Raw genomic sequence first — 19672 nt, 5'->3', positions numbered from 1 at the left:
CACTATATGTACCCAGCTAGTTAACCGCTCACTATGTACCCAGCTAGTTAATCACTCACTATGTACCCAGCTAGTTAACCGCTCGCTATGTACCCAGCTAGTTAACCGCTCACTATGTACCCAGCTAGTTAACCACTCACTATGTACCCAGCTAGTTAACCACTCACTATATGTACCCAGCTAGTTAACCACTCACTAAGTACCCAGCTAGTTAACCGCTCACTATATGTACCCAGCTAGTTAACCGCTCACTATATGTACCCAGCTAGTTAACCGCTCACTATATGTACCCAGCTAGTTAACCGCTCACTATATGTACCCAGCTAGTTAACCGCTCACTATATGTACCCAGCTAGTTAACCGCTCACTATATGTACCCAGCTAGTTAACCGCTCGCTATGTACCCAGCTTGTTAAGCCTACCCCCTACTTTTTCGAACATTCTGTTAAAAATCGCGCAACATTTCAGCGTCCTGCTACTCATGCCAGGAATATAGTATATGCATATGATTAGTATGTGTGGATAGAAAACACTCTCACGTTTCTAAAACTGGTTAAATCACGGCTGTGACTATAACAGAGCGTGTGTTTCATCGAAAGGCGCAAGAAAAACTGATCACTGAAAAAAATATCAATGCGCCACTTGCATGTATTGTTTAAGGGACACAAAATTAAATGGGGCCGAGATTGCAAGTCCTACAGCTTCCACACGATGTCGCCAGTCTTGTCAATTGCCTTCTCGTTGTTTATTGGTCAAACGAGGAAGAGAGACCACTTTCCATCCGGTGTCCGACAGGAAGTTTTGGAAGAGAGATTTGAACATGATTTGAAATCGTGGAGCTATTGAATACACATCGCCCGTGATCAATTTGATAGATTATTAACGTTTACTAATACCTAAAGTTGGATTACAAAAGTATTTCGAAGTGTTTTGTGAAAGTTTATCGTCGACTTTTTTAATTTTAAAAAATGACGTAGCGTTTTGAAACTGTGTTTTTTTCTGTTTCTGAATCACACAGTTTCCATAGATGGATATTTTGGGTATATATGGACCGATTTAATCGAAAAAAGACCCAATAGTGATGTTTATGGGACATATAGGAGTGCCAACAAAGAAGCTCGTCCAAGGTAATGAAAGTTTTATATTTTATTTCTGCGTTTTGGGTAGCGCCGGGCTACGCTAATTCTTTTGTTTACGTCGCCTTCAGGTATTTCGGGGTGTTGCATGCTATCAGATAAGAGCTTCTCATGCTTTCGCCGAAAAGCATTTTAATAATCTGACTTGTTGGCTAGATTCACAACGAGTGTAGCTTTAATTCAGTACCCTGCATGTGTGTTTTAATGAACGTTTGAGTTTTAACGAGTGCTATTAGCATTTGGCGTAGCGCATTGGCATTTGCTGATGGCTAGATGGGACGATTGCGTCTCGGGTCGACTTAAGAGGTTATTAACCGCTCGCTATGTACCCAACTAGTTAACCGCTCACTATGTACCCAGCTAGTTAACCGCTCACTATATGTACCCAGCTAGTTAACCGCTCACTATGTACCCAGCTAGTTAACCGCTCACTATGTACCCAGCTAGTTAACCGCTCACTATATGTACCCAGCTAGTTAACCGCTCACTATGTACCCAGCTAGTTAACCGCTCGCTATGTACCCAACTAGTTAACCGCTCACTATGTACCCAGCTAGTTAACCGCACGCTATGTACCCAGCTAGTTAACCGCTCACTATATGTACCCAGCTAGTTAACCGCTCACTATATGTACCCAGATAGTTAACCACTCACTATGTACCCAGCTAGTTAACCGCTCACTATATGTACCCAGCTAGTTAACCGCTCACTATATGTACCCAGCTAGTTAACCGCTCACTATATGTACCCAGCTTGTTAACCGCTCACTATGTACCCAACTAGTTAACCGCTCACTATATGTACCCAGCTAGTTAACCGCTCACTATGTACCCAGCTAGTTAACTGCCCACTATGTACCCAGCTAGTTAACCGCTCGCTATGTACCCAGCTAGTTAACCGCTCGCTATGTACCCAGCTAGTTAACCGCTCGCTATGTACCAGCTAGTTAACCGCTCGCTATATGTACCCAGCTAGTTAACCGCTCACTATGTACCCAGCTAGTTAATTCTCACTATGTACCCAGCTAGTTAACCACTCACTATGTACCCAGCTAGTTAACCGCTCACTATATGTACCCAGCTAGTTAACCGCTCACTATGTACCCAGCTAGTTAACCGCTCACTATGTACCCAGCTAGTTAACCGCTCACTATGTACCCAGCTAGTTAACCGCTCGCTATGTACCCAGCTAGTTAACCGCTCGCTATGTACCCAGCTAGTTAACCGCTCGCTATGTACCAGCTAGTTAACCGCTCGCTATATGTACCCAGCTAGTTAACCGCTCACTATGTACCCAGCTAGTTAATTCTCACTATGTACCCAGCTAGTTAACCACTCACTATGTACCCAGCTAGTTAACCACTCACTATGTACCCAGCTAGTTAACCGCTCACTATGTACCCAGCTAGTTAACCACTCACTATATGTACCCAGCTAGTTAACCACTCACTATGTACCCAGCTAGTTAATTCTCACTATGTACCCAGCTAGTTAACCACTCACTATGTACCCAGCTAGTTAACCACTCACTATGTACCCAGCTAGTTAATTCTCACTATGTACCCAGCTAGTTAACCGCTCACTATGTACCCAGCTAGTTAATTCTCACTATGCACCCAGCTAGTTAATTCTCACTATATGTACCCAGCTAGTTAACCGCTCACTATGTACCCAGCTAGTTAATTCTCACTATGTACCCAGCTAGTTAACTGTCTGTTATCTGTATAATATGAGTTTTTACTGAGCTAGCTAGCAATACTATTCTTAGCAAAGATACTTAACTTTATATGGTGTTCATAGTCAATGGAAATCAACTTTAAGCAAAGATTATCTATAGTGAAAGATAATGACTTCACCTCCTCCACTCTGCTTTAACTTAGCTATCTAGCTGTCTCCAATGCCACATGTGACTACTAGCTAGCTAGCTAGCGGTTATACCTGAGAGGGAGCGGCGAAGCGAGAGGGTTTCGGTCATTTATTAATTATTTAACCAGTGATTAGTTATTTTATGGGGGGCAATGAGAGTGTCAAATTTTGTCATGATAAAATGAATTGCTATTTTGATACGTGATGCAACAGCATGCTTCAGTTCGGCTAGACGGGTGTGCTGCATGCCAGTGGTGTAAAGTACTTACGTAAAAATACTTTAAACGACTACTTAGGTAGTTTTTTGTGGGTATCTGTACTTTACTCCTTATATTAGACAACTTTGACTTCACTACATTCCCAAAGAAAATAATGTACTTTTTACTCCGTATATTTTCCCTGACACCCTAAAGTACTCCTTACATTTTGAATGCTTAGCAAGACAGGGAAATGGTCAAATTCATGCACTTTATCAGGAGAACATCCCTGGTCGTCCCTACTGCCTCTGATCTGACAAACACAAATGCTTAATTTGTAAAAATGTCTGAGTGTTGGAGAGTGCCCCTGGCTATCAGTAAATAAAAAATAAATAACAAGAAAATAGTGCAGTCTGGTTTGCTTAATTATAAGGAATTTGAAAAGATTTATACTTTGACTTTTGATACTTAAGTATATTTAAAACCAAATATTTTAGAGTTTTACTCAAGTAATATTTTCTGTTAAAAAGGTACTTTTACTCAAGTATGACAACTGGGTACTTTTTCACCACTGCTACATACTCCCTTAAAATAACTTGTCTTGAAAAACGAGAAAAACGGGGTAATAATGTATTTGTCCACTTTGAGATAACGTAGTCAGTGTGTGTATATATAATACACTATAATACACAATGACAACAGGAACTTCACTGAAGAATCCCTACTGTTACCCAATCTCTGACGAGGGGGGAGTCCCCATGCCGCACAACCGAAACAGATCATGCTGTTATTACTAACACATTTTGTGACGTTTTTTTATCATTTACGTCGTTTTTTCTTCTTTTTTTTCTACGTCTGTTCGGTCGAAATACGTCCATTCAACTTGGACGCCATAGCTTATACTAGTTAACTAGCATCGTTTATGAAACTATATTTAACTCACTAGCAATGTCGGTCAGTGCCATTTCTTACCGAATCTGTCCCAGTCCACATCGGAGATACTGTCCATAACAAGGGAGAAGTCGCACAGCACAACTGGTGGCAACTTGTACAAGTAGACCTTTCTGATATCCCAGGACGACATCTTTTAAAACCTTGCTAGCAAGCTAGCTGTAACATTTTTGTTTTGAGGTTTCAAATTCACTGCGGTAAGAACGATCACGCTGATATATATATATATATATATAATATATATATATATTATTATATTATATTATATATAAAATATATATAAATCGGTTATTCAATAAGTTATTTCCCTGCTTTAAATATGCCTAGAAACTTCGCTATCGCCAGCAAGCGGAACTTACTCGTCAGCCACGCCCCCCCACCCCACATGATGGGTACGTCACATCCTCTGCCTTCATGGAAAAGTATCACTTACTGGAATTTGATTTATTTCATATATATATTTGTATTTTTTATGCGCATTTAGTATTTTCTTGTATATACCGGTGTTTGTTTTTTTTTGTTAGACATGTTTGATGTAGCCATGTAAAAGTTGTTAATTTTGTATTACATTTAATTTTTTTATGTAAAGTTTCAACGTTTTGGCTGTGTTATTTTGTCAACTGTTTTGTAAGATATGTTTGTATATTGTGTTATATTTTTTCATTAACAATAAAACATAATAAAATAAAAGTGAACAACGTTAATTGGCTTTTCACATAGAATTATTCCTTCTTGAGAAATGTCTTCGCATTTCAATGGATTATTATGTGCAGTGCATAGCAGTGAAACTACCTCGTCTCAATTAACTTAGAAATCTTGTCAAGACAATGTCTCTTGCTAGCCCAATATTGCACTAAAGGAGCCTAATGTTACTCGTCCAAAGAGGGAGGTCTGGTAGGTCCATGTACGTTTCGTTATTTTGTTTTCCGTGTGAAAACGGAGAATGGAAAAACGGAAAACGGCGGCTAATTTGTCGTTTTTTCCGTTTCTAAATTTGAAAAAAGAAAATATGAAATCGACATCTTTTCTCATTTATAGTGTCAGAATTGGACATGGAAAAACAAATAACAACACAGTTTATTACATTTTTTATTTCAGTTTTTTCATTTTGTTCATAGCTGGAAGTTCCCAGGTGTTTCCAGCCTAGGTTGGCAGCACAAAGAAAGGGTTAGACTGTGGGACAGGACGATACAAATACTCATGTGAGCTAAGATACAGAGCTTATTATGAAGTTAGCATGTAAAGGGAACAAACTCAACAACAACTGAACAAAGTTGGCTTGTACTAGCTGGCTATTAAGCTATAGACAGTTCTTGTGTGTGTGTGTGTGTGTGTGTGTGTGTGTGTGTGTGTCTCTCTCTGTGTGTGAGTTCTGAATGTTACCGCAGGAGAAAAGCACAGTATGGCATCTGAGCTGATCATCATGAACTTCATGTAGTTCCATCATCCATTAAGTTGCAATAAGCCTTTTTCTCAGTATGGGTATACTTCACCAACACCCTTTCCTGCTCACTGAAAGGCAGACGTAGGCTATACTCTTCAGTTGTGAAAACGACTATTGCTCTGACAAATGGCCTACTTCTCTGAATGCAGGTGTAAGATCTTAATTTGATTACCCTGTTGTTGCAGGAAAAGCAAACTTTTAAAGTTTTAAAAGGCATCTAAAGTTTCGAATTTCCACTTTAAAATACCAGACTTGATTTACCATAACAAAGAAAAAATGTGATCCTACATCTGTACATACCCCTTGATGATCATTGATGATCAATGATGTGGAACTAGCCTAATATTACTTGGTTACTGATCCCCCTCACACACACACACACACATTATTTCTTAACTCTCCCTTTCCTTTCCTATCCTCTCTCTCTCTCTCTCTCTCTCTCTCTCTCTCGACATGATGCTCTCAAGGTCCTGCACTACCGCCTCCTACATTACAGCCTTATTCTGAAATGGATTAAATCGTTTTATTGCTAATTTATAAATATTTTTTAAACTATCACATTTACATAAATATTCAGACCCTTTACTCAGTACTATGTTGAAGCACCTTTGGCAGAGATTACAGCCTCGAGTCTTCTTGGGTATGACGCTACCCTTTCCTGCCTTGTCTTGGCTGTGTGCTTAAGGTTGTTGTCCTGTTGGAAGGTGAACCTTCGCCACAATCTGAAGTCCTGAGCGCTCTGGAGCAGGTTTTCATCAAGGATCTCTCTGTACTTTGCTCCGTTCATCTTGGCAGCGGGGCGACAAGTAGCCTAGTGGTTAGAGCATCGGATTAGTAACTTGCAAGGTTGCAAGATCAAATCCCCGAGCTGACAAGTTAAAATGTTGTTCTACCCATGAACAAGGCAGTTAACCCACTATTCCTATGCTGTCATTGAAAATAAACATTTGTTCTTAACTGACTTGCTTAGTAAAATATAAAAAATCTTTCCCTTGACCCTAACTATTCTTCCAGTCTCTGCAGCTGAAAAACATCCCCACAGCATGATGCTGCTACCACCATACTTGTTTTTTGCTTTGTCATTATGGGGTATTGCTTTGTCATTACGGGGTATTGTGACATCATTATGGGGTACTGTGCATAGATTGATGAGGGGGAAAAAATTATTTAATCTATTTTAGAATAAGGCTGTAACGTAACAAAATGTGGAAAAAGTCAAGGGGTCTGAATACTTTCCGAAGGCACTGTCTGTGTTGGTACTGTATGCACAATAAGGTATTCAATATTCTTATATCTGACATGGCTTAAAATTAGTTTAATTAATCCTGCGTAAAGTCTCAAATATGTCTGAATTGTAGTGTATTTATAGAATAACCCGATTTGTACAACAACAACAAAATGTATCCACTAGATGGCAGTAATGTGCCACCACCTTTAAAGACTTCTAATGTGAGGGGTTTTCTATTCATCATTCAAGTACTGAGCAAATATCCAATTCATGAAATTCCATGAATTTGCATTCGGGAATGTTGCTTTGATGGAAACTAGATATGACTGATTGTGATCATGTGACACACAAAGTTCAAGTGGCATACAAAGTGGGTAATACCAACTCCTATCTGTCACTCACTGCATTAAACATATACAGTTGAAGGTGTGGTCTGTACCTTGTGATTATTCAGTTTTGATAGCCCAAATATTCACATTTACTCTCTCTGGCAGCGTAGCCTAGTGGTTAGAGTGTTGGACTAGTAACTGCAAGGTTGCAAGTTTGAATCCCTGAGCTGACAAGGTACAAATCTGTTGTTGTGCCCCTGAACAGGCAGTTAACCCACTGTTCCTAGACCAGTTAACCCACTGTTCCTAGACCAGTTAACCCACTGTTCCTAGACCAGTTAACCCACTGTTCCTAGACCAGTTAACCCACTGTTCCTAGACCAGTTAACCCACTGTTCCTAGACCAGTTAACCCACTGTTCCTAGACCAGTTAACCCACTGTTCCTAGACCAGTTAACCCACTGTTCCTAGACCAGTTAACCCCACTGTTCCTAGACCAGTTAACCCACTGTTCCTAGACCAGTTAACCCACTGTTCCTAGACCAGTTAACCCACTGTTCCTAGACCAGTTAACCCACTGTTCCTAGACCAGTTAACCCACTGTTCCTAGACCAGTTAACCCCACTGTTCCTAGACCAGTTAACCCACTGTTCCTAGACCAGTTAACCCACTGTTCCTAGACCAGTTAACCCACTGTTCCTAGGCCAGTTAACCCACTGTTCCTAGACCAGTTAACCCACTGTTCCTAGACCAGTTAACCCACTGTTCCTAGACCAGTTAACCCACTGTTCCTAGACCAGTTAACCCACTGTTCCTAGACCAGTTAACCCACTGTTCCTAGACCAGTTAACCCACTGTTCCTAGACCAGTTAACCCACTGTTCCTAGACCAGTTAACCCACTGTTCCTAGACCAGTTAACCCACTGTTCCTAGACCAGTTAACCCACTGTTCCTAGACCAGTTAACCCACTGTTCCTAGACCAGTTAACCCACTGTTCCTAGACCAGTTAACCCACTGTTCCTAGACCAGTTAACCCACTGTTCCTAGTCCAGTTAACCCACTGTTCCTAGACCAGTTAACCCACTGTTCCTAGACCAGTTAACCCACTGTTCCTAGTCCAGTTAACCCACTGTTCCTAGACCAGTTAACCCACTGTTCCTAGACCAGTTAACCCACTGTTCCTAGACCAGTTAACCCACTGTTCCTAGACCAGTTAACCCACTGTTCCTAGACCAGTTAACCCACTGTTCCTAGACCAGTTAACCCACTGTTCCTAGACCAGTTAACCCACTGTTCCTAGACCAGTTAACCCACTGTTCCTAGACCAGTTAACCCACTGTTCCTAGACCAGTTAACCCACTGTTCCTAGACCAGTTAACCCACTGTTCCTAGGCCGTCATTGAAAATAAGAATTAGTTCTTAACTGACTTGCCTTGTTAAGTAAAATATATATAAAAATATTTTTTAAATAAGGATGCTTTTCTGAATTGCTGCCATAGACATATGTTAAATACTCAGGTATGAATAAATGTAATTAAACCGCTGAAAACCCTCCCACTTGCTGGCCAACCGATTTTCTCGTGGAGTTTTCATTCAATAGGGTTTTCAGTACATTTATCTAAAGTCATTCCATTAAATATGGTGTACCTTTATTTGTGCATCCCAAATGGCACCCTATTCCCTGTGTCGTGCACTACTTTAGACCAGGGTCTATAGGGTAGTAGTGCACTACTTTAGACCAGGGTCTATAGGGTAGTAGTGCACTACTTTAGACCAGGGTCTATCGGGTAGTAGTGCACTACTTTAGACCAGAGTCTATAGGGTAGTAGTGCACGACTTTAGACCAGGGTCTATAGGGTAGTAGTGCACTACTTTAGACCAGGGTCTATAGGGTAGTAGTGCACTACTTTAGACCAGGGTCTATAGGGTAGTAGTGCACTACTTTAGACCAGGGTCTATAGGGTAGTAGTGCACTACTTTAGACCAGAGTCTATAGGGTAGTAGTGCCCACCAGGGTCTATAGGGTAGTAGTGCACTACTTTAGACCAGGGTCTATAGGGTAGTAGTGCACTACTTTAGACCAGGGTCTATAGGGTAGTAGTGCACTACTTTAGACCAGGGTCTATAGGGTAGTAGGGCACTACTTTAGACCAGGGTCTATAGGGTAGTAGTGCACTACTTTAGACCAGGGTCTATAGGGTAGTAGTGCACTACTTTAGACCAGGGTCTATAGGGTAGTAGTGCACTACTTTAGACCAGGGTCTATCGGGTAGTAGTGCACTACTTTAGACCAGAGTCTATAGGGTAGTAGTGCACGACTTTAGACCAGGGTCTATAGGGTAGTAGTGCACTACTTTAGACCAGGGTCTATAGGGTAGTAGTGCACTACTTTAGACCAGGGTCTATCGGGTAGTAGTGCACTACTTTAGACCAGAGTCTATAGGGTAGTAGTGCACGACTTTAGACCAGGGTCTATAGGGTAGTAGTGCACTACTTTAGACCAGGGTCTATAGGGTAGTAGTGCACTACTTTAGACCAGGGTCTATAGGGTAGTAGTGCACTACTTTAGACCAGGGTCTATAGGGTAGTAGTGCACTACTTTAGACCAGGGTCTATAGGGTAGTAGTGCACTACTTTAGACCAGGGTCTATAGGGTAGTAGTGCACTACTTTAGACCAGGGTCTATAGGGTAGTAGTGCACTACTTTAGACCAGGGTCTATAGGGTAGTAGTGCACTACTTTAGACCAGGGTCTATAGGGTAGTAGTGCACTACTTTAGACCAGGGTCTATAGGGTAGTAGTGCACTACTTTAGACCAGGGTCTATAGGGTAGTAGTGCACTACTTTAGACCAGGGTCTATAGGGTAGTAGTGCACTACTTTAGACCAGGGTCTATAGGGTAGTAGTGCACTACTTTAGACCAGGGTCTATAGGGTAGTAGTGCACTACTTTAGACCAGGGTCTATAGGGTAGTAGTGCACTACTTTAGACCAGGGTCTATAGGGTAGTAGTGCACTACTTTAGACCAGGGTCTATAGGGTAGTAGTGCACTACTTTAGACCAGGGTCTATCGGGTAGTAGTGCACTACTTTAGACCAGAGTCTATAGGGTAGTAGTGCACGACTTTAGACCAGGGTCTATAGGGTAGTAGTGCACTACTTTAGACCAGGGTCTATAGGGTAGTAGTGCACTACTTTAGACCAGAGTCTATAGGGTAGTAGTGCACGACTTTAGACCAGGGTCTATAGGGTAGTAGTGCACTACTTTAGACCAGGGTCTATCGGGTAGTAGTGCACTACTTTAGACCAGGGTCTATAGGGTAGTAGTGCACTACTTTAGACCAGGGTCTATAGGGTAGTAGTGCACTACTTTAGACCAGGGTCTATAGGGTAGTAGTGCACTACTTTAGACCAGGGTCTATAGGGTAGTAGTGCACGACTTTAGACCAGAGTCTATAGGGTAGTAGTGCACGACTTTAGACCAGGGTCTATAGGGTAGTAGTGCACTACTTTAGACCAGGGTCTATAGGGTAGTAGTGCACGACTTTAGACCAGGGTCTATAGGGTAGTAGTGCACTACTTTAGACCAGAGTCTATAGGGTAGTAGTGCACGACTTTAGACCAGGGTCTATAGGGTAGTAGTGCACTACTTTAGACCAGGGTCTATAGGGTAGTAGTGCACTACTTTAGACCAGGGTCTATAGGGTAGTAGTGCACTACTTTAGACCAGAGTCTATCGGGTAGTAGTGCACTACTTTAGACCAGAGTCTATCGGGTAGTAGTGCACTACTTTAGACCAGAGTCTATAGGGTAGTAGTGCACGACTTTAGACCAGGGTCTATAGGGTAGTAGTGCACTACTTTAGACCAGAGTCTATAGGGTAGTAGTGCACTACTTTAGACCAGGGTCTATAGGGTAGTAGTGCACTACTTTAGACCAGGGTCTATAGGGTAGTAGTGCACTACTTTAGACCAGGGTCTATAGGGTAGTAGTGCACTACTTTAGACCAGGGTCTATAGGGTAGTAGTGCACTACTTTAGACCAGGGTCTATAGGGTAGTAGTGCACTACTTTAGACCAGGGTCTATAGGGTAGTAGTGCACTACTTTAGACAAGGTTCAGAATATTAGGGTTCATTGAAAGGAAGCCATGTTTTCTTAAATACATACATATTCATCTCCTTTTCAGCACCAATTGATAGATTAAAAAAATAAAAATACTCTGATTTTGTATATTATTTAGAGTTAGGTAAGTCATTTATCAATAATAAAAAGACAGGTTTGGAGAGCCATTATGAACAAAATATATTGGTGAATCAAAAATACAATGGTTTGATTCATCCTGATGTTTGTCATATTCAATGGATCAATCCATTAACTATTGGAAGGTGAGACAAGCATTCAATAGGGGTTAACCAGTAGTCCTATAAATCTACCCTGATATCTACCCTCACTAATGATGGAACTGTGATGACAACGGTCAAGGTCCAGTAGTCGTGGACGTATGGTCTGCGTTCTATAGTGATTGAAATAGACTACGTATCCCAAATTATTGCATATACAGTACCAGTCAAAAGTTTGGACACACCTACTCATTCCAGGGTTTTTCTTTATTTTTTACTATTTTCTACATTGTAGAATTATAGTGAAGACCTCAAAACTATGAAATAACACATATGGAATCATGTAGCAACCAAAAAAATTGTTCAACAAATCAAAATATATTTTATATATGAGATTCTTCAAAGTAGCCACCCTTTGCCATGATGACAGCTTTGCACACTCTTTGAATTCTCTCAACCAGCTTCATGAGGTAGTCACCTGGAATGCATTTCAATTATCAGGTGTGCCTTGTTAAAAGTTAATTTGTGGAATTTCTTTCCTTAATGCGTTTGAGCCAATCAGTTGTGTTGTGACAAGGTAGGGGTGGTATACAGAAGACAGCCCTATTTGGTGAAAGACCAAGTCCATATTATGGCAAGAACAGCTCAAATAATCAAAGAGAAACGACCGTCCAGCATTTCATAAACCTTTTTTTTATTTTACCTTTATTTAACAAGGCAAGTCAATTGAGAACTAATTCTTACTTTCAATGACAGCCTAGGAACAGTGGGTTAACTGCCTTGTTCATGAGTAGAACAACATTTTACCTTGTCAGCTCGGGGATTTGATCTTGCCACCTTTCAAGTTACTAATCCAATACTCTAACCACTAGGCTACCTGCCACCTCTACACTCTAACCACTAGACTACCTGCCACCTCTACACTCTAACCACTAGGCTATCTGCCACCTCTACACTCTAACCACTAGGCTACCTTCCACCTCTACACTCTAACCACTAGGCTACCTGCCACCTCTACACTCTAACCACTAGGGTACTTGTCGCCCCGACATCACTGTGTAAAAGGTGATATATTTCAGTTTGTTGCCATATGACTGTCCAGATCTAAAACAAGTGGTTATTTATATTTAGAATCCCTTTATTAAAATGACTTACTCTGCTAGCTAGCTCTTATCTGTAGGTAGCTCTTATCAATTTGTAAATCACAATGATAGAGAATGGTGTTATTTCTATCGAGAAAAAAAAGGAGATGTTGTTCTCCCTCCTAACTCCAGTGAATATTCTATGAGGGGCGTGTACTTCCCGGTATGAACAAAACTAAAATCCAAAAATGTAATTGATTGTTGATTTTTATTTCTTATTCCATGTCCAAATTTTTTTTTTTACAATAAATTAGAAAATAAAATGATTTTTCCGATTTTGGTTGTGCAAATTCAGTAACGAAAAACGAGAAGTTTTCCACTCTCCATTTAGGCTCAAATGAACTAAATGTACACAGACCCAACACAGGGGCTGACCTTACATATTCTGTTTAAAGGGGCGAATTTGATCTGGAAGCCAAAGCAACCAAATACTCCATCTAAACGTGAATCGATTCTCAATTGCGGTACAGTTCTAGAGACATAAATCCCTCTACTTTCATATCACATCAAAATAATTTCACAAATGCAAAATAGCTGGAGAGAGTGGATTGGTGGAGGTTTGGGCTAGAATATATGTGGCATGGCTCTAGTCAGGGTTCGGATATGAATTACACACGTGGCGATGTAAAGTGACTCGTGGTTGCCCAAATGAATGTCGCCCAAATGAATGTCGCCCAAATGAATGAATGAATGTGTCACGTTCTTACCTTTATTTCCTTTGTTTTGTCGTTATTTAGTATGGTCAGGGAGTGAGGTGGGGTGGGCAGTCTGTTTGTTTTAGTATGGTCAGGGCGTGAGTTGGGGTGGGCAGTCTATGTTTGTTTTAGTATGGTCAGGGCGTGAGTTGGGGTGGGCAGTCTATGTTTGTTTTAGTATGGTCAGGGCGTGAGTTGGGGTGGGCAGTCTGTTTGTTTTAGTATGGTCAGGGCGTGAGTTGGGGTGGGCAGTCTGTTTGTTTTAGTATGGTCAGGGCGTGAGTTGGGGTGGGCAGTCTATGTTTGTTTTAGTATGGTCAGGGCGTGAGTTGGGGTGGGCAGTCTATGTTTGTTTTTCTATGATTTGGGTATTTCTATGTTTCGGCCTGGTATGGTTCTCAATCAGAGGCAGGTGTCATTAGTTGTCTCTGATTGAGAATCATACTTAGGTAGCCTGGGTTTCACTGTGTGTTTGTGGGTGATTGTTCCTGTCTCTGTGTTTGCACCAGATAGGGCTGTTTTGGGTTTTCACGTTTCTTGTTTTGTTAGTTTGTTCATGTGTAGAGTCTTTATTAAAGAACCATGAATAGAAACAACGCTGCATTTTGGTCCGCCTCTCCTTCAAGTCAAGAAAACCATTACAGAATGAATGAAAAAAATACATGTTTACATACAAGACCAGCTGGATAGATATATGTTGTTTACTAGTAAGTTTGTTACATAGAATCAAACAAACAGATACATTACTATAAAAGTTGACACAAACTATGCTTTTCAGCTTCAGGAAATGGCATAACAATAATACATTATAACCCTTGACATCCCGAACCTATGTTTGTTTCAATAAAATAGTTTTTCTAACATTTAGGACTACCCATCCACTTGCATTACTAGTTCAAACTAAATAAAAACATATTAAAATAAAAACGACTAATTCAGACAAAGGTAGAAACACATAGAACAGGGTGATGAGTGTCCTGTCAGGTAACGGACTATATAAAGTGCAGATCTTTAATTTTTGTATTTCATACACTGGCCATGATTTCAATATTATCTCATATAAAGCCGTGGTCAGAAGGGATAAGGCAGGCTAACGATGACCAATTATTTGATATTATTACTACTAATAATAATAATAATAATAATAATAATAATAATGCTAATCAACAACAACAATTTCCCAAAGTGCTAAAACAAGATACGGAAAAAAAAAAAAAAAAAAATCTTAAATTCTCAAAAGATCTTATGACATATTAATAATATATATATTATTTATAGTCCTCAGTTCCTCTAAATACGTTTTTGTTTAAATGTTTAAAAAAAAGAAAGCAGGCAAATGATCCATCAAACTGAGAAAATACTTGATCTATTACTCTATAATACACTCAAAGCGCAGAATAGCAACAAGAGGCAAATACAGGACTCAGAATAAAATAAAAAACACAATCGACCACAGTATAAATTCTAGTACTTCAAGGCACAAGACTATGTTAAATAGACAGTTAACTTCTTCTCCAACAGTGGAGTTTTTAAAAATGTGTATCAAAGTTTACTTTGTTTTATATCAACCTGAATTCATTAAATAAATCTGGTTAGGTTAGCTTAATCCTATACGTCAAGGTTAGCTTAATCCTATACGTCAAGGTTAGCTTAATCCTATACGTCAAGGTTAGCTTAATCCTATACGTCAAGGTTAGCTTAATCCTATACGTCAAGGTTAGCTTAATCCTATACGTCAAGGTTAGCTTAATCCTATACGTCAAGGTTAGCTTAATCCTATACGTCAAGGTTAGCTTAATCCTATACGTCAAGGTTAGCTTAATCCTATATGTCAATGTCAACTATTACACAATTGACGCATAGGGATAGAAGTGTAGGGGATTTTTTTTTAAAGCAAATTGAATAATGACGTAAAAGGTCAATTCACTTGTTTGCTTGATATACTATTGCTTTTTAAAAAGCAGTGATTTGGCGCGAGAGACAGTTTAAACAGCATCGTCAAAGCTACGGTGTCTGAAATAGTTCAATCTAACATCCTGAAGAAGGGGACATGAAGAACTACATGTCTCTAGAAAACAACTCTCCTTCACTAAAAGAAAACACAAGTCCTGGTAAACTGGCACGTTCATTTATTTCCATAAATATATATATATTTTTTAAAGAATAGTTCTTAATTTCTTCTTCACTACACGCTATCACATCAAAAGCCCGTCTAGCTGTGTGTCCATGAAATTACATTCTAAACCACTGGATATGTATTCTAAACCACTGGATATGTATTCTAAACCACTGGATATGTATTCTAAACCACTGGATATGTATTCTAAACCACTGGATATGTATTCTAAACCACTGGATATGTATTCTAAACCACTGGATATGTATTCTAAACCACTGGATATGTCTTTAATCAAATCCAACAGAAAAATTAGGGACTTCTTATTTAACAGGCAAACATCACAATCAACTACAGGTTGGTTACATACTGAGTGAGAGTTGAGTCCAAACAGACACAATCTGATTGAAGTGTTATAACCATCTGTTATTAATGTGTTATTTACATTATAACCTGTTATATATGTTATATATATATAACCTGTTATTAACCTTAACTCTCACTTAAGGAATGCAAGATCCTCGTTGTGAAATTGTAGCCTGGTCCCAGATCCATTTGTGTCATCTTACCTATTCCTAGGGTCGTTACTTTGGCAAGACAACACAAACAGATCTGGGACTTGTCCTATCCACCCACTTCTTTCCTTAGAAATCCAATTATTTTAATCAAAGGCCACATCTGTCACACAATACAGTGTATAATGTATATCCGCAAAGCAAGGCACTAGACCTTAGATTGCAGCTCAGCTAGCCAGACTGGCAATAATGTTCACTTGAACCGGATTCTACTGCAGAGTCAAACCATGCCTAGCTGTACTGGGTTGCCTTGGTTACTTGCTGGAAAGGAAACAGAACCAGCAGAGTCCGGGTCAGTTCAGCCCTACAGAGTGACCCAGGTAATGGAGACATTGAGCTTCGATGCTGTCCGGGTCAGTTCAGCCCTACAGAGTGAACCAGGTAATGGAGACATTGAGCTTCGATCCAGTCCTCAAGTCCACACTGATCACAATGACAGAATTTCAAGACATAAAGTGCATTCGGAAAGTATTCAGACCACTTGACTTTTTCCACATTTTGTTACAGCCTTATTCTAAAATGGATTAAATACTTACCCCATAATGACAAAGCGAAATCTGTTATATTTTTTATTTTAGCAAATGTATATACAGTGCCTTGCGAAAGTATTCGGCCCCCTTGAACTTTGCGACCTTTTGCCACATTTCAGGCTTCAAACATAAAGATATAAAACTGTATTTTTTTGTGAAGAATCAACAACCAGTGGGACACAATCATGAAGTGGAACGACATTTATTGGATATTTCAAACTTTTTTAACAAATCAAAAACTGAAAAATTGGGCGTGCAAAATTATTCAGCACCTTTACTTTCAGTGCAGCAAACTCTCTCCAGAAGTTCAGTGAGGATCTCTGAATGATCCAATGTTGACCTAAATGACTAATGATGATAAATACAATCCACCTGTGTGTAATCAAGTCTCCGTATAAATGCACCTAAATGCACCACCCTAAAAACTGCTGTTCACAAATGCTCTCCATCCAACCTCACTGAGCTCGAGCTGTTTTGCAAGGAGGAATGGGAAAAAATTTCAGTCTCTCGATGTGCAAAACTGATAGAGACATACCACAAGCGACTTACAGCTGTAATCGCAGCAAAAGGTGGCGCTACAAAGTATTAACTTAAGGGGGCTGAATAATTTTGCACGCCCAATTTTTCAGTTTTTGATTTGTTAAAAAAGTTTGAAATATCCAATAAATGTCGTTCCACTTCATGATTGTGTCCCACTGGTTGTTGATTCTTCACAAAAAAATACAGTTTTATATCTTTATGTTTGAAGCCTGAAATGTGGCAAAAGGTCGCAAAGTTCAAGGGGGCCGAATACTTTCGCAAGGCACTGTATATATATATATATATATATATATATGCCTTGCGAAAGTATTCGGCCCCCTTGAACTTTGCGATATTTCAGGCTTCAAACATAAAGATATAAAACTGTATTTTTTTGTGAAGAATCAACAACCAGTGGGACATATATTTTTGTATATATATATATATATATATATACAGTGGGGCAAAAAGTATTTAGTCAGCCACCAATTGTGCAAGTTCTCCCACTTAAAAAGATGAGAGAGGCCTGTAATTTTCATCATAGGTACACTTAAACTATGACAGACAAAATGAGAAAAAAATCCAGAAAATCACATTGTAGGATTTTTTATGAATTTATTTTCAAATTATGGTTTTATTTGCCCAGCCACTTATGTAAATGTAATATTTCCGGGGGGTTCTTCCAGAAATGTCTAAAAACCTGATTTTACTTTGTCATTATGGGGTATTGTGATGTCATTATGGGGTATTGTGACATCATTATGGGGTATTGTGACATCATTATGGGGTATTGTGACATCATTATGGGGTATTGTAACATCATGATGGGGTATTGTGACGTCATTATGGGGTATTGTGATGTCATTATGGGGTATTGTAACATCATGATGGGGTATTGTGATGTCATTATGGGGTATTGTAACATCATGATGAGGTATTGTGATGTCATTATGGGGTATTGTAACATCATGATGGGGTATTGTGATGTCATTGTGGGGTATTGTAACATCATGATGGGGTATTGTGATGTCATTATGGGGTATTGTGACATCATTATGGGGTATTGTGACGTCATTATGGGGTATTGTAACATCATGATGGGGTATTGTGTGTAGATTGATGAGGGGCAAAAACTATTTAATCTATTTTAGAATAAGGCTGTAAAGTAACAAAATGTGGAAAAAGTCAAGGGGTCTGAATACTTTCCGAATGCACTGAAAGTAACCAATTCATTTTTTCATCCTACTTTTGATATTTACTATATCCAATTTCTGCTTCATTAAATATTAAAACTGGAAAATGAAAAGTGCATATTTTGCCTTCAAACTGGTGTAACGGGCTGACCCACATCCTCCTCTAGCCTCCACCTCCAGGTTTCTGGACCAGGGGAGACATATTACTGAAGACTGAGTCAGACCCTTGTATTGTTAAAACCCTTTCACACTACGGAGCTGAGCTGAGACAAACTGAATTGCACTGACCTAGTTCCGCATCCAGCAAAGTTGCTGGAACTGTGCTTGAAATAATATAGGAGACAGCACAGTACAGCTCAGCTCGGCTCAATAGGGTGGAAAGGGTATTTGTGTAGTGTAAGAGCTTCTTGTGATGATCTGCAGAGAGAGAAAGAGCTGGAGGGGGAAAGAAGAGGGGGGAGAAAGAGGGGGAACGAGAGAGAGAGGGGGAGAGAGAGGGGGGAGAGGGGGAGAGAGAGGAGGGGAGAGAGGGGGGGAGAAAGAGGGGGAAATGAGAGAGAGGGGGAGAGAGAGAAAGAGAAAGGGGAGAGAGAGAGAGAAAGGGGGAGAGAGAGGGGGGGGGGAGAGAGAGAGAGAGAGGGGGAGAGAGAGAGCCAGTGGTGCTTGGAGTCACTGGGGGTTCACTCAGTAAAACAGTCAACTTGTACCAAAACTTCCAAACTGCAACAATGCAGATGGTGTGATCATGTCAGGCTTTGTTTTGATACGCTAGACCTTTACCGGTTCTTTCTCCCCGCACTGTAGTGAATTTGAAGATATTTCATAGCCCTTTGTGAGCAAGAGCACTCGTATTATCCATTGTGCCCCTCCCTAGTCTCTAGGGCAAGGGAAGAAGCGAAGCAAGAGGAGAGATATGGGCCACATCCAAACTATTGTTTGTCTACACTTTGTATTTTATTGAGGAGGACAAAGCATCCTCTGGCAGATAGGACATATTCTCCCCAGGTAGAGACAGGGGTCTGTATCTCTAGTAGATATAGGACATATTCTCCCCAGGTAGAGACAGGGGTCTGTATCTCTAGTAGATATAAGACATATTCTCCCCAGGAAGAGACAGGGGTCTGTATCTCTAGTAGATATAGGACATATTCTCCAGGTGGAGACAGGGGTCTGTATCTCTAGTAGATATAGGACATATTCTCCCCAGGTAGAGACAGGGGTCTGTATCTCTAGTAGATATAGGACATATTCTCCCCAGGTAGAGACAGGGGTCTGTATCTCTAGTAGATATGGGACATATTCTCCCCAGGTAGAGACAGGGGTGGTCTGAACTTTCACAGTTCTTACATATGATCTACAGGAAGGCAAAAAAAATTCTCATGGAGATAAAAAAATAAATTCTCCCCAGTGT

General features: G+C 40.1%; 1 protein-coding gene across 2 annotated transcripts in view; it reads right to left on the bottom strand.

Annotated features, from left to right (window-relative positions):
- The window catches only part of irak1 (interleukin-1 receptor-associated kinase 1), a 63957-nt gene extending 59433 nt beyond the window's left edge, over nucleotides 1-4524 (bottom strand). The window contains exon 1 of one of the 2 annotated variants that reach the window (XM_042304323.1): nucleotides 4171-4524. In XM_042304323.1, coding sequence (XP_042160257.1) covers nucleotides 4171-4282 — 112 coding nt within the window. In that variant the 5' untranslated portion in view covers nucleotides 4283-4524. The remainder of the gene's footprint in view (nucleotides 1-4170) is intronic. The other variant, XM_042304324.1, reaches the window with a different exon arrangement.
- Nucleotides 4525-19672: the final 15148 nt, after the last annotated feature.

This window comes from Oncorhynchus tshawytscha, linkage group LG22 (genome assembly GCF_018296145.1).
Source record: "Oncorhynchus tshawytscha isolate Ot180627B linkage group LG22, Otsh_v2.0, whole genome shotgun sequence".
Classification (NCBI taxonomy): Eukaryota; Metazoa; Chordata; class Actinopteri; order Salmoniformes; family Salmonidae; genus Oncorhynchus; species Oncorhynchus tshawytscha.
This window is presented reverse-complemented; position numbering and strand designations above follow the sequence as displayed.